A 13,248-nucleotide genomic window follows, 5' to 3' on the forward strand; every position below is an offset into this window, starting at 1 on the left:
GACAAGCAGCATTCACTCCTGGGGAACCGTAGAGCTACAGGGAGAGTCGTCTGCATTGTACATGGCTTTGCTGCACCTCATACTGAGCAAGCATGAAGCGACAGTGGAAAGAAAAACTCCCCATTAACGGGAAGGTTAAACCTCCAGCAGAACCAGAACCGGGCTCAGTATGAACACGGTCATCTGCCTCGACCGACTGGGAGTTACAGAAGACAGAGCAGAGACACAACAAGAGAGACAAAAAAGCACAGAAGCACACATTGATCTAGTAATCTGTTCTACATTAGATGGTAGTAGCGGGTGAGCCGTCTTCTCTGGATGATGTCACAGTTAACAGAACGCCAGACCAGGTGTACCTACTATGAAGAAAAAGAGAGAGAACATTAAGTTAAAAGCTGAAATGACGACAAGCAATGCAAACCTGGAGAACAGTAACTCAGCAGAGTGAGAGAAATAGACCCTGATGTCCTCCAGCAGCCTAAGCCTATAACAGCATAACTATAGAGGTAGCTCAGGGTTTATTTTCCCCACTAATCACTCTTTAAGGATGTATATACTTGTTTTTTCTTGGTTTCCTGGAATCGTAGAGGGAGAGAAAAACAGATTGGTGATCACGTTTGTCATTGTATGTAAAATTGTTAATAAACATATGGGATAAGAATAAATATGCAAATAGATCATATGTTAATGTAATATACTGCAATTCTTTTTTTGGAAAGTAATCAAATACTGTGCATACTGTTGATACTGTTGATCTTCTTTGGGTTTAATTTGTTATTCTGTTTTCTTTTTATTTGTTTTAAATAAAAAGCTCAGCTGACTTGTCGGAAGAAGGTCCTTGGTCCGAACCCCAGTCAGGGGTCTTTCTGCTTGAAACTTGTATGTTGTCCCTGTGCGCGTGTGAGTACGCTCCAGGTACTCCGACTTCCTCCCGCAGTCTAAAAACATGACCATTAGGTTAACTGGTCTCTCTAAATTGCCCTGAGGTGTGAGTGTGTGTGTATGGTTGTCTGTCCTGTGTGTCTGTGTTACCCTGTGAAGAACTGGTGACATGTCTAAGACTGATGGAGGTAGGCACATTTCGAGTATGAGTTGTTATAGACATTGGATGGATCTTATATCCACACTTTCAAAATATTCACACTGGTTTTAGAAGCTCTAGAAACATAATTAACATTTTCATTGTTTCTACACGGGTCCCCTGTGCTAATCATTTATTCATATATAATGCAATAGATAAAAGATTCAACATTGGAAAAGGTTTAACCATCAACCTTTTCTTGTTCATCCGGTTTAACCCCAATCCCTTAATTTTTAATTGAATACCTTTCTCATGTGTGATCCAGGTATTTAATATTGCTGCACTATGAAATAAATTATGAAACTGTTGCTGTTATGGAGCTTAAGGTAAAGGTTTCCGCTGGTAAAGTGGAAGACAGATGTTTTGGTTTTACACAAAAAAGATTATTTGAACAGCTGTTGATGATATTGACCTACCAGTGACTTTGCAGATCTATAGAACATTCCATATCTTAGAGGGATGGTACTGTACACACTGGATCTACAAAAGATTCCAGTTAGGTTTTAATTCAAGATTTGCCAGGATTCCAATACACCCTGGGACCATTAGAGGGAGTCACTTTGTTCTATTGCATTACCTCAATTGTTTTTTATTTTTTATTTCCTTGCATTTATTTTAGCATCTATCTCTTTAACACAGGTTGGTTGAGTGAAGCTGTTGAAATTTCCATACATTTCTAAACTGGAGTCATCCTTTATATTAAAAAGCTTGTCTCCAGGCTTACGTCTGTTATACGAATCTACCTTTACTGTGATAATTGTCATTATCACATTTTTAGCTTTGTCATGCGTCAGCCTTCTAAGAGCAGGATATGGAGATACCTCCATGATCTTTATGCACTGGGGACCCTATGGGTGATATCGTGCTTTCACTTTTAAAACCACTGGTAAAGACAAAGTAGGCTGTCTGAAATGACCATTCACAACTAGATTGCAAATAGCAATTATTCATTTGATAAGGTTTTCAAAGATTTCAAAGTCCTGTTAAAAGTTTTCCACTCATTTGCCTCATGCAGATGGCAGTAGCCACACAATGGCTAAGCGATGTGAGCAGTTGTGATCTAACATTCTGTCCAGATAGGAAAAAATGGCTTTCCATTTCCAGGTACATTTAGGATCAGAGGCAGCATCTCTATTAAATTTCCAAACATTTCTTTCCCCATCTCATATGATACTGCTTTGTGTCAGGTTGCAGTTTTGCATGCTGCACCCTGAGCATTTCCTTGCTCCTTCTTCTCCAGTGCAGCCCTGATTAGACTGTGATCAGTCATACCTGTCAGGCTGCAAACAACCACGGACTCGCTCCACCTGCTAACCCTGCTATAAAAGCCTACGTCAGTTTGTTCTTCGTCGGCGGATCGTCTTCAGTCCTCACTCACACCACGCCTGTCAAGTCCAGTACTCTCATTGTTGCGCTGCTGGATATCTGCCCTATGTCCTGGAAACTCTGTCGTCTGCACCTCTGGTTCCACAGCAGCCCAGCACCTCCAGGAACTCTCTATGTCCTCAGGTGGACCTACTGCAGCCCCTGCGTCCAAGGAACTCTCTCGTTGCTGCACCTCAGGTTCTTCAGCAGTCCTGGCACCTCCAAGAACTTTTCTCGTGGTCCTGCACGGATTCCTATCTGTGCAGGACCACAAGGAGGAAATCTTCAGTTTCCTCCAGTCAGCCTGCTCCTGCACTCATCAACTAACTGACTCTGGTTTTCACCATCCACAACTCATTCCTTGCAATAAACTCTCAAAACAAGCTCTGTGTGTGTGTGTGTGCTCTGTCCGGGTTCATGAAGACAAATCATGACACTTTGCTGTCTTGATTAAATGTTTTAGGTTAGAGGTTAGATCATATACCTCTAACCTCTAAACATTTAATGTGTAGTATGTGTATGTATGTGTACATACACATACTTTGTTACCATTTTCATGTTTGATGACTTGGAACACAATTTGAATAAGCTAAAAGCCACTCTTCTGTCTGTGTGTTCCCACCAGGCCCTCCATTTATTATAACACCACCAGAGAACATAACAGTGAACATCTCGCAGGATGCCTTTTTCACCTGCCAGGCGGAGGCCTATCCTCGCAACCTGACATACACCTGGTTCTGGGAGGAGGACAACGTCTTCTTCAAGAAGTAAAGTTATGATCATGTTCCTTATTGTTTGCTTTTCTATCTTACTTTTCTCTTTTGAAATGTCCTCTCATCAGCCCAAATTAAAAATCCTGTGCCGTGAAGTTTTGATTGTCTGCAGGGAGGATTCATTTGATGAATCTAATGAGAAGTGTATTGCAGGATATGTATAAAGTCATATTCAATAAATTAAAACAATATTGAAAAGTCATTTATTCAGTAACTTTATTTACTAAGTAAAACACATTATATAGATTAATTACACACAGACTAATGTTTTCAAGCCTTTATTTCTGTTAATGATGATGGTTTTGCGTACAGCTAATGAAAACACTGCATCTAAGTTTAGAATATTGCATGAGACCAATAAAAAATATTTATAAAGCAGAAATGTGGATTTGATCAAAAGTATGTTTAAAACCTGCTTAAAGTAGATTATTTTCAAAACGTACTTTTAATCTGACAACCAAGCCTGATCAAAATGCATATTAAAATGTCCTAAATGTGTCTCTAAATAAATGCCTAAGACATAATCAGGTGCAACAAAGCTGGAAAAAAATATTTGACTTTAATTGACAGTTACAGGCGTCTCTGCCACAGGCTGGACCCAGGTCCCCAGACTCCATCTTAGTTGTACAGTTCTGTGCAACAATCTTTACTGTGTTCATTGTAATTAGTAATAGAGATGCAGCACGGTTCTAACACATACACCCTTCAGACTGTGTTCATTTTAGATTTCCTCCCCATGCTTGTAAACTGATTGACTGCAGAGATCATGTTGTGGTGAAAAAACTTTTCTACATCAGGCTGTGGCACATGGGATGAGTTGCACTGAACCAACTCAGTGGTGAAGGAAGAGCAAATATTTGGCAACAATTTTCATTTGATTGCTAGTTAAGCTAGTTATAATAATAAATTACAACTATAGGTTGCCTTGACTGCAGCATGCTCTAGCGACCTGTCCCCACCTCTCACCTAGTAACTTGCTGGAGATAGGTAATGAGATATCTATTTCAGCAACCACCCAATCGTTTTCTCAGAAAACATTACAGCTAAACATAAATCAACAAAACAAAACAGAAACAAAGCAACAAAAAACAAGTAACTTTTTCGTTGAAATGTCCATCCATTTTAACATGGCTAGCAGACCAAAGTAATCTCTCCCCAGTTTACAGCCTACAGGCATGGTGATTTAATGCATTCAGATAAAGGTTGCAACACCAGGAGTCAGGCTGAAATACTGCTTATAGTGAAGTAATTGGTACTGGGGTCAATAAATTTCTCATATGCTTGCTGCTTTGCTGGAATGATGTTTTTTGCTCTAAGGTAGAAACTAATAAATTGTTGGAATATGATTTCCTGTGATTTTCAGTTACCTTTGCAGCCAGTTGATGTGGGGGGTTCCCCACATCAACTGGCTGCTCTGCTCTGCCCTGGTTTGATTTATAAATCAACCTCTATGACAAGCATCTTTTATGACCAACTTAGAGCAACACTTTCACAGGGAAATAAGCAAAAATGACAAAACCGGCAAAATGTATAATCACCATTTTTACATGGGTCCAACATTTTACACAAATGACCAGAGAAGGAATGTATGTGTTAACATATTTTCTTCTTTAAATGACAAAGAAATGTGCTTAAATATCTGGAAAATTCTCTCTTTCAGAAGCTGCAGTCTAGAGGACAGCATTAAATGTTTCAAACTTTGGCCATTAGAACTCCACCTCCAGGCTGCTAGTGGTTAGATTAAACAGAGCTGCCATGATTCACTGATTTGGATCGCAGTGCTTCTCTTCGTATCCACAGTGACCTCAAGCGGAGAGTCAGTATTCTCATTGATGGTTCCCTCATCATTGTGCAAGTCAAGCCAGAGGATACTGGGAAATACACCTGTTCCCCCAGCAACAGCCTAGGCGTACCACCGTCTGCCTCTGCCTACCTAGCAGTTCAATGTAAGTCCGCTGTCTACATTTACCCTTTTTTCTCTTCCTGTTTTGTAACCTTTGACATATTACTACTGTCTGTCTCCATACTAATGGTGTTGTACGGTTATTCACACCTAAAGCACTTCCACTTGTTTCCTCTCCCTAGAAATACTGTTTATCAAAGAGGTCCTGAATGTATATTCAGTGCCTTGTGTTACAGCAGCACATAGTTAGAGTGTTCCATTGAAAACAAATTATGTGAGCAAATTAAAGTGAATGGCCTACAGTGTTCGTCCTGCTTTGGTGTTTGTGTGTGCATAGCTGTCTTTTCAAAGTAAGGGAAACACCAACCATCAAAGAAAACCAAACTTTGCTGGCATATTAGTTGTCATCTGCCATCTTTCATACCAACCGCTGGATGAGTTAGAACTGATCACGGAAAAAGCTAAATCTAAAAACTTAGGGTGTTTTTTTCATTTGCATCCTCTCAACTATACTTAGAGTTGGACATTGTCTGAAAGCAGACTGAAGGGAGGTTATTGATTATTTTTTGCTCTTACGGCTGAAATATGACTGGCTAGAATTTGAATATCAGGTTGCTAAGCTTAGCTCGTTACTTGGTTGTTTTTAAACAGAGTCTATGCTAATTTTTCTGCTACTTTTTCAAAAATTGATTTTGTTCTCTTTTCTCTACTTATTGATTTTTTGTAATTTGGTGGATGGCAGTTCAGTCGACCTATTTCATTGTGTGTGTCTGGATATTTGAAGTACAGCTGAATGTAAGGACAGAGATGATAGATTTTAGCGGACAGTTGTAATGTTTAGACTGGAGTTGTCACCAGACCCGGCTGCAGAAACAAATTAAAAAAAGGGGGGGGGGGGGGGGATTCCATTTTTTTCAGAGGGCTTTTGACTGAACAATGGCTCTGTGACTATTGCAACAGTGCTGAGAAAGAAATTTTCAATAAAATCTAAAATACAAACAAACAAAAAGGCAGTAGTGTAGTCAGTGTTGCCAGATTAGGCAGGTTTCCACCCAATTAGGTTACTTTTAAACACATTGAGCTGGAAGAAAAATAGCTTATAGGTGGGTTGTTTTCACTACATGTGTCAGGCTTTTAGAAAGAATTAATAACAAAATATATAGTTGTCACTGTCTGACAGAAAACTAAGAACTTCCACATTTTAATAAAGCACCATCTTCTTGAACTCATTTTACTGGTCAATTTATTTTTAAAATGAGCAGAATGACTAATATTGATTAATAGTTATTGTAGGAGCCATACATTGTTTTGGTTTTGTCTTGTAGGATTCTCCTCTCTATGGGTGTATGCGCATGTGACGTCAGCGCATCTTCGACGCGTCTTCAGTAGCCTATACCCCTTGTCTTAGCCGGCCACAGTGTTTGGATAGAATTTTAAGTTTATACGCCGCAATAGTTATAATAAAACAATAATGGAATAATGGTTAACCATAGTGTCACTATGTAATTGTGTTGTTCAATGTTATAAACTCCCCTAGAGGGGTTGAGTTCTATTCATCAACTTAAAAATGTTTCATGACTGTGTGAAAGAGAAATAATAGATTGATCTATACTGTGTAAAATAAATCCGATTATCATTATTCTATGGGTTTGTTTATCAGTATAAATCTATAACGTCATTTGTGACTGAGGCTGAGTTTCATCAAGCCTCCCTAAGGTCAGACATTGTCCCCTCAGCTACAACACTTGAAGCACACCGGCGTTCACGTTGCATCTCTATGCATATCCTAGCTGCTGATTTCTTCCCTCTTTTCAGCTCCATGCACTTCTAAACTGTTGTCGCTACCTTTCACAGCGACAGGCTTTGTCATCTCAATCTCCGCCCTGACCAGACAATGTCCCCTAATGCGCAGAGCGCTCTGGTGCATAATTACGCATGCCAAAGGTTGAGTGTGAAGTTATTCTCAGAGCACGTTTGGTTTGTGGTCGTAACGGATGGAATAATTACATTCTGCTTCGCTTTTAGCCCACTAATAGTTTTAAAGGCGGAATCCTATTGGAAATATGGCACTCTTTATGAATTGCAACCCCAGATTTGAGGAGTATAGGCACAGCTTTTTCAGCTTTGTGCCTCACTGGTTCCTAAGTTACTGTTGAAAAAGAAAAATATTTGGTAAGGTCAGGTACCAGCATAGTTTATACGTAATAATACTGGTTTGAGGCAGTGAGGTAGGCAGAATTTTTCCCCCATTGGTGCGCTGCTGCACAAGGGATAAACAGTGAGGAAAGTGCATAAAGAAAGACTGTAAAGGGCTCCTTTAGAGAGAAGAATGGCTGAAGCCCCTGATGTTAGAAGTTTCTTAAAATGACCCTTAAAAGTGCTATTATGGGAATATTATTCTGAAGTCACCATGGCCTGATGCCAATTCGAACATCCTCATGTGCACTTCCAACGTGTTTCTATCAGTTCTTGTGTGCTCTGCCAACTGGACTCTTATTTCCCTGTTCCTGTTCAGCTTTCACTGATGTGTGCTTCCAGGCATTGCGTGCTACTCAGTATGCCTAGTTCCCCTTAAACCGGTTATGAAGCGTTAATCGTTGAAGTGGCAGATCAGCGAGATTTTTCTCACAGATGATGTCCACATAGTTATTCATTACTTCTGATAATTTTTTTTCGGTCTCCTACCCACATCTCTCGTTTTTTTTTTTTCGTTCTTAAAATCCATGGAATCAAAACGATCTCGCTCGGCGGATTTTCCCAGTGACGTCACACCATGAGTCGCAAACCTAGAAGCCGGCCTCCGCTATACTGTCTGAGTACTAAATGGATAAGGTTGTTTTGCTTTCACGGCTTTTTTTTACAAGATGCCTCGTCGTTGTGTCGCTATGTACCGTTCCCATGAAGATGGAAGATTGCATGAGTGGCCAAAAAACACACTTAGAGCCCGTTTGTGGCTCGTCATTTTAAAGACGACTGCCTCGGTGCTCTCGGGAGGGGGTCTTTGGCTCTTCACAACCGCTGTTCTTCCTCTTTAGATTTTAACGGCAGCTTGCATCCATTATTGTTGCAATACTGCCATCTATTGATCCTAATATCTATTCCTCAAATTCGCTGATCCCAGTACTTTTTTAAACCGAAGAATCTTCTTTTTCCTTTAAATACCATTTAGCTTATAAACCACATTTCCAATTTTAAATTCCTATTCAAACCTAATTCAGTTTTTAATAATCTTTGATTTACATATCTTCTACAATTAATAAAAACATGTTCTATTGTTTCTACATCATGACACCAACTACAAAAACCAGTAAGATGTTTCCCCATTTTACTAAGAGTTCCATTTAAAACAAAACTGTGACCGGTTCTTATTCTGTTTATGATTATTTCCTCCCTCCTGTTTATTCCTCTAATCCTTACTACATCAATTGTATTTTGTATCCTATATAAGTGCCTTCCATTTATTTCATTATCCCACCTACTTTTCCATATCTTCTTGCTTTCTCTCCAAACTATACTTTTGCCTTCAGATTTGGCATTGGCAGATTTATTGGCATGTCAATATATTCTTTTTTAATAGCCTACTTAGCCAACCTATCTGCTCTTTCATTACCCAAAATACCTATGAGCAGGAGTCCAAAATCTTAAATTTTTATTTTGTTCACATATTCTATGATAAACAAACATAACCTCATAATATATTTTGATGATTATTTGTACATCCCTTTTGAATACTCCATGCAGATAATCACTACAAATTATTTTATTTATATTAGTATCCTCCACCCATTGTCAAGCTAATAATATAGCACACATAATTCTACTGCATATATACTGAGATAATTAGATGTTCTTTTTGAAATAATCTTTGTCAGGAATCACCACTGCTTTACTAGTTGCTTCACTCTTTGTCTTTTTATTTTCGTGTATCTATGTCTACATGTGTTGTCTTTTACTTTCCTGTATGTTTATTCACTTGTGTGTAAATGCACCCCAGCAATTGAAAAAAATTGTTATGAGACATTTTACACACTGCTGCTTTTTGTTTAGATGCTGCTAGCAAAGCTGGAGAAAATAAAAACTAAGCAGGTTGATGCAGCATAAGAGCCTCGATCACTGACAAGTTAATTTGTGAAACCAACAAAAGATGATGCCATCAATCTCTCATTCAGTCGATTGTCAAAAGACCATGAAATAATTTTATTAGTAATTGCTTATATTACATAATAACCACAACAATTTTGTTTACACGTATGTTTTAGATTTTATTCTTTCAGCTTGGGTTTTTTTTTTTTTAACTGCCAACAGGTGACCTCTAAAGGTAAAGTCATCTTCATGTCCTGGGGGTGGGAAGTGGGCCCTTATACAGCTAACTGCACACGAGGGTATCACAGCCCTGGTATCTTTGCCTAAATAGTCCCAACACCAACTCACAAATTGTCTATAGGCTATATGCCTATGCTGTTGCTTGTATTGGGACCAAGCAACCTGCAATGTCCAAACATTTAGACACACCGCTTCCATGCCAGGATGGTCTGTGATACAGTCAGGGATTTCTCCATCCATCTCCTCTCTGGCTTCTTCAATCTTAGCAACAACCAAGCCGATTTCCTGGCAACAGATGCACTCTCTCACAGAATCCATTATTGGCAGTGAGAACGGGAACACCTAAAAAATAAGATTGATTAATTGTATATTTGTATATGAATTACACACCATAACTGATTTGCTAAATTCACTATTAATGCATTTATGGTAAGTTGGAAACGGATTTACATTTCAGGAAATATTTAGGCCTCAATATTTCTTAGTGTATATTTTTGATATATTATTATTTTTGACTGTTGTTATACTAGTATGTAGGTAGGCTAAATATTATTACATGTACCGATACTGTTTATAAATTGTTGTCAAGTGATTCTTTATGATAAGTAGCACTTCATCATTGGGCCTAACTAGGTCATGGCATAAATTCATTTTTAGTTGTGAATAAATGCTCATTCATTTTAGTGATAAATTTTGTCCTCATCTTTTCATTTAAGATAAGATAAGATAGACTTTATTGATATCACAGTGGAGAAATTCGCTTGTCACGTCGGTTCAATAGAAGTGACAAAAGTTGGAAAAAGACTGATTATCTTGGCGTTTAAAATAACACAAAACAGCGCAAGACGACCTCGTTTATTTATTTTTATTTTATAATTTTGTAAACAGCTGCCGATTAAACTAATGTTACAACCTTGATATGATTATATGCTTTGTTTTACCGAAAAATCAATTATAAGCGCTGTGAAAACGGCTGCAATGCGCGCTCCCAACAAAGGGGGGATAGATTTTCACAGGGGAACTGAATTTTGCACAACACCGGCATTTTAGCCATTAAATGTCTATGGTGCCTAAAAGAAATTGATGTCAACATACGAAAAAATATTTGAACTGCATAGTTAAAAGAAAAAACGTGTCCTACCATTCATCTAATCTCCCGACGTCCAATCTCCACTCCTTGTCCGAATCGCTGTTGTTCGTCTGCTGCCTTCTCTTCCTCTGAAATGTCTGGGTCGAACATGTGAGGCTCCAGACACAAATATTCTTCCTCCGATACATCAGAATGTCACGTTCTGTTCTGGTTTATGTTTATTATTTGGTTAAAGTAGCTCTTTTCGTCCTTGGATTTATTTCCGTTTTTGGATTCTAGTTTAGCCCCTTTATTGTGTTAGTTATCTGGTCCCTGTTTTAGCTCTACTTTTAGTTCTGTGCTTGGTTTGTTTGGTTTTGTCTTAGGGTTATTTTCTAGTGTTCCTGTCTGCTCCCTTAATCACTCCCACCTGTCCTTGATTAGTTTCCCTCCGCTCACCTGTTCTATCAGCCTATTTAAACCTGCCTTAGTTCTCTGCTCCCCGTCGGTTCATCACACTTCATGCCAACACGTTTGTGCCTCCTCGTTTGTTTTGGTAAGAGCCCAGCACCTTGATCCTGTTTTGGTTAACCTGCTTCTGTTTATTCTGCCCAGTTCTGTTCCTGTCAGTGTATTGGATGTCTGCCTTACCCACTTTTTTGGATGTGGTTTTTGTTCATTTTGCACTTCAATAAATCCAGCAAAAGGAAACATTGTTTTGGCTGAATTCTGGGTTCTGCTCCACACCATTCATGACAGATGAACCGACCAAGAAATAAGAACCCATCGCCAATTCATTTTTCTTTCGCTGGAAGAGCAGCGCTCTGCGAAGCCGGCACTTTGCCCAGCTCGCCGGCTCGCATTATTCGCTCACCGGATCTCTTCCTGGAGGCGGATGAAGGATCGACAATGGGATCTTCTTTCAAGGGAACCAGATTAGCGTTCTGTCCTCCCGGTGTAGGTCCCAGACGTCTCCCCCGCAGCAGCAGCAACGTTAACCAGCTTCCTGCTCGGAGCTTACGCTCGGGAAGGCTCATATTGGGTGATATGGTGTCCGCTCAGAAAATGGGGGAGAACTCACCAGAGTCCTCCGGTGATGAGTCCACTCGGAGGTTTTTCCCTGATCCGGATTTATTTGAGGAGGTTGAGGCAGACGTAATCGCTGACCTCCGTCCGGATCTTTTCCTCAACCCAGGTCTCTTTCCTGATTGTGTGGAGGAGGCGTGCCCGCCAGCGCGAGCCCGCGCTCTTCCTGTCCCTCCGGCAGATGCAGGCACGCAGCGTGCCCGCGCAGGACGACGCCGTAGGCTCCGACACGGACCTGACCGGGTAATCCAAACTACTGTTCCCTCACCGCCACCCGCTTCCGACGTCCTGCTAACCGAGGGATCACCCACTTCATCCATGATCGCGTGTCCGCCTTCCAGTGCGGCGGAACCAGGAGCTGAGCAGCCCATTGCGCCTCCTGGTGGCGTCCGTGACGCCGAGTATGAAACACTGGAGAATAAGATAAGAACTTTTGCCCCTTTAATTAAATGCCTCAGAGAGGACCTTTTCAGCCATTATTCAGTGGAGCTGGAGGTTAAATTAAAGGAGGTAGAGGGGTACTATAGATCAGCCCTCCAGGCTTTCTATAGTCGACCGGCCCCTATCCCCGGGGGGGCCCTGGAGGGTCCGCCTCTCCCCAGGTCTCCAGAGGGGGCCCTGGAGGGTGCACTTCTGCCCAAGTCTCACGAAGAGACCCAGGAGGGTTCGCCGCCAGCGGGCGTCGAGGAGACCCAGGAGGGTCTGCCGCCAGCAGGCGACGAGGGGGTCCAGGAGGAACCGTTTCCGTCCAAGCCCCACCAGGAGGTCCAGGAGGACCCGCCCCCGCTCAAACCCCCGGAGGAGACCCAGGAGGGTCCGCTGCCAGCGGGCGACGAGGGGGTCCTGGAGGACCTGCCTCCGCCCAAGCCCCATGAGGGGGTCCTGGAGGACCTGCCTCCACCCAAGCCCCATGAGGGGGTCCTGGAGGACCTGCCTCCGCCCAAGCCCCATGAGGGGGTCCTGGAGGACCTGCCTCCGCCCAAGCCCCATGAGGGGGTCCTGGAGGACTTGCCGCTGCCCAAGGCTCATGAGGGGGTCCTGGAGGACCTGCCTCCGCCCAAGGCTCATGAGGGGGTCCTGGAGGACCTGCCTCCGCCCAAGGCTCATGAGGGGGTCCTGGAGGACTTGCCGCTGCCCAAGGCTCATGAGGGGGTCCAAGAGGAACCGCTTCCGCCCAAGCCCCAAGAAAGGGCCCTGGAGGACCCACCTTCAATGCCGGCTCCCCGCAGCTTTAAAGCAGAGCCTCCAGTGCCAGCTCCCCGTAGCTTTAGCGCACTGTCTCCAGTGCCAGCTCCCCGTAGCTTTAGCGCACTGTCTCCAGTGCCAGCTCCCCGTAGCTTTAGCGCACTGTCTCCAGTGCCAGCTCCCCGTAGCTTTAGCGCACTGTCTCCAGTGCCAGCTCCCCGTAGCTTTAGCGCACTGTCTCCAGTGCCAGCTCCCCGTAGCTTCAAAGCACTGTCGCCCGAAGCCTGTAGCCAGGCCCAGCCGCCCGAAGCCTGTAGTCAGGCCCAGCCGCCCGAAGCCTGTAGTCAGGCCCAGCCGCCCGAAGCCTGTAGTCAGGCCCAGCCGCCCGAAGCCTGTAGTCAGGCCCAGCCGCCCGAAGCCTGTAGTCAGGCCCAGCCGCCCGTAGCCATTAGCCGGGCGCCGC

The 13,248-nt window shown here is 42.4% G+C and overlaps 1 protein-coding gene across 1 annotated transcript in view; it reads left to right on the forward strand.

Moving 5' to 3' along the window:
- The window catches only part of igsf9bb (immunoglobulin superfamily, member 9Bb), a 264,759-nt gene that overhangs the window by 165,214 nt on the left and 86,297 nt on the right, over nucleotides 1-13,248 (forward strand). The window contains exons 10-11 of the mRNA XM_036143535.1: nucleotides 3,072-3,213; nucleotides 4,999-5,165. Of these exons, the coding sequence (XP_035999428.1) occupies nucleotides 3,072-3,213; nucleotides 4,999-5,165 (309 nt within the window). The remainder of the gene's footprint in view (nucleotides 1-3,071; nucleotides 3,214-4,998; nucleotides 5,166-13,248) is intronic.

Source organism: Fundulus heteroclitus, chromosome 11 (assembly GCF_011125445.2).
Source record: "Fundulus heteroclitus isolate FHET01 chromosome 11, MU-UCD_Fhet_4.1, whole genome shotgun sequence".
Taxonomy (NCBI): domain Eukaryota; kingdom Metazoa; phylum Chordata; class Actinopteri; order Cyprinodontiformes; family Fundulidae; genus Fundulus; species Fundulus heteroclitus.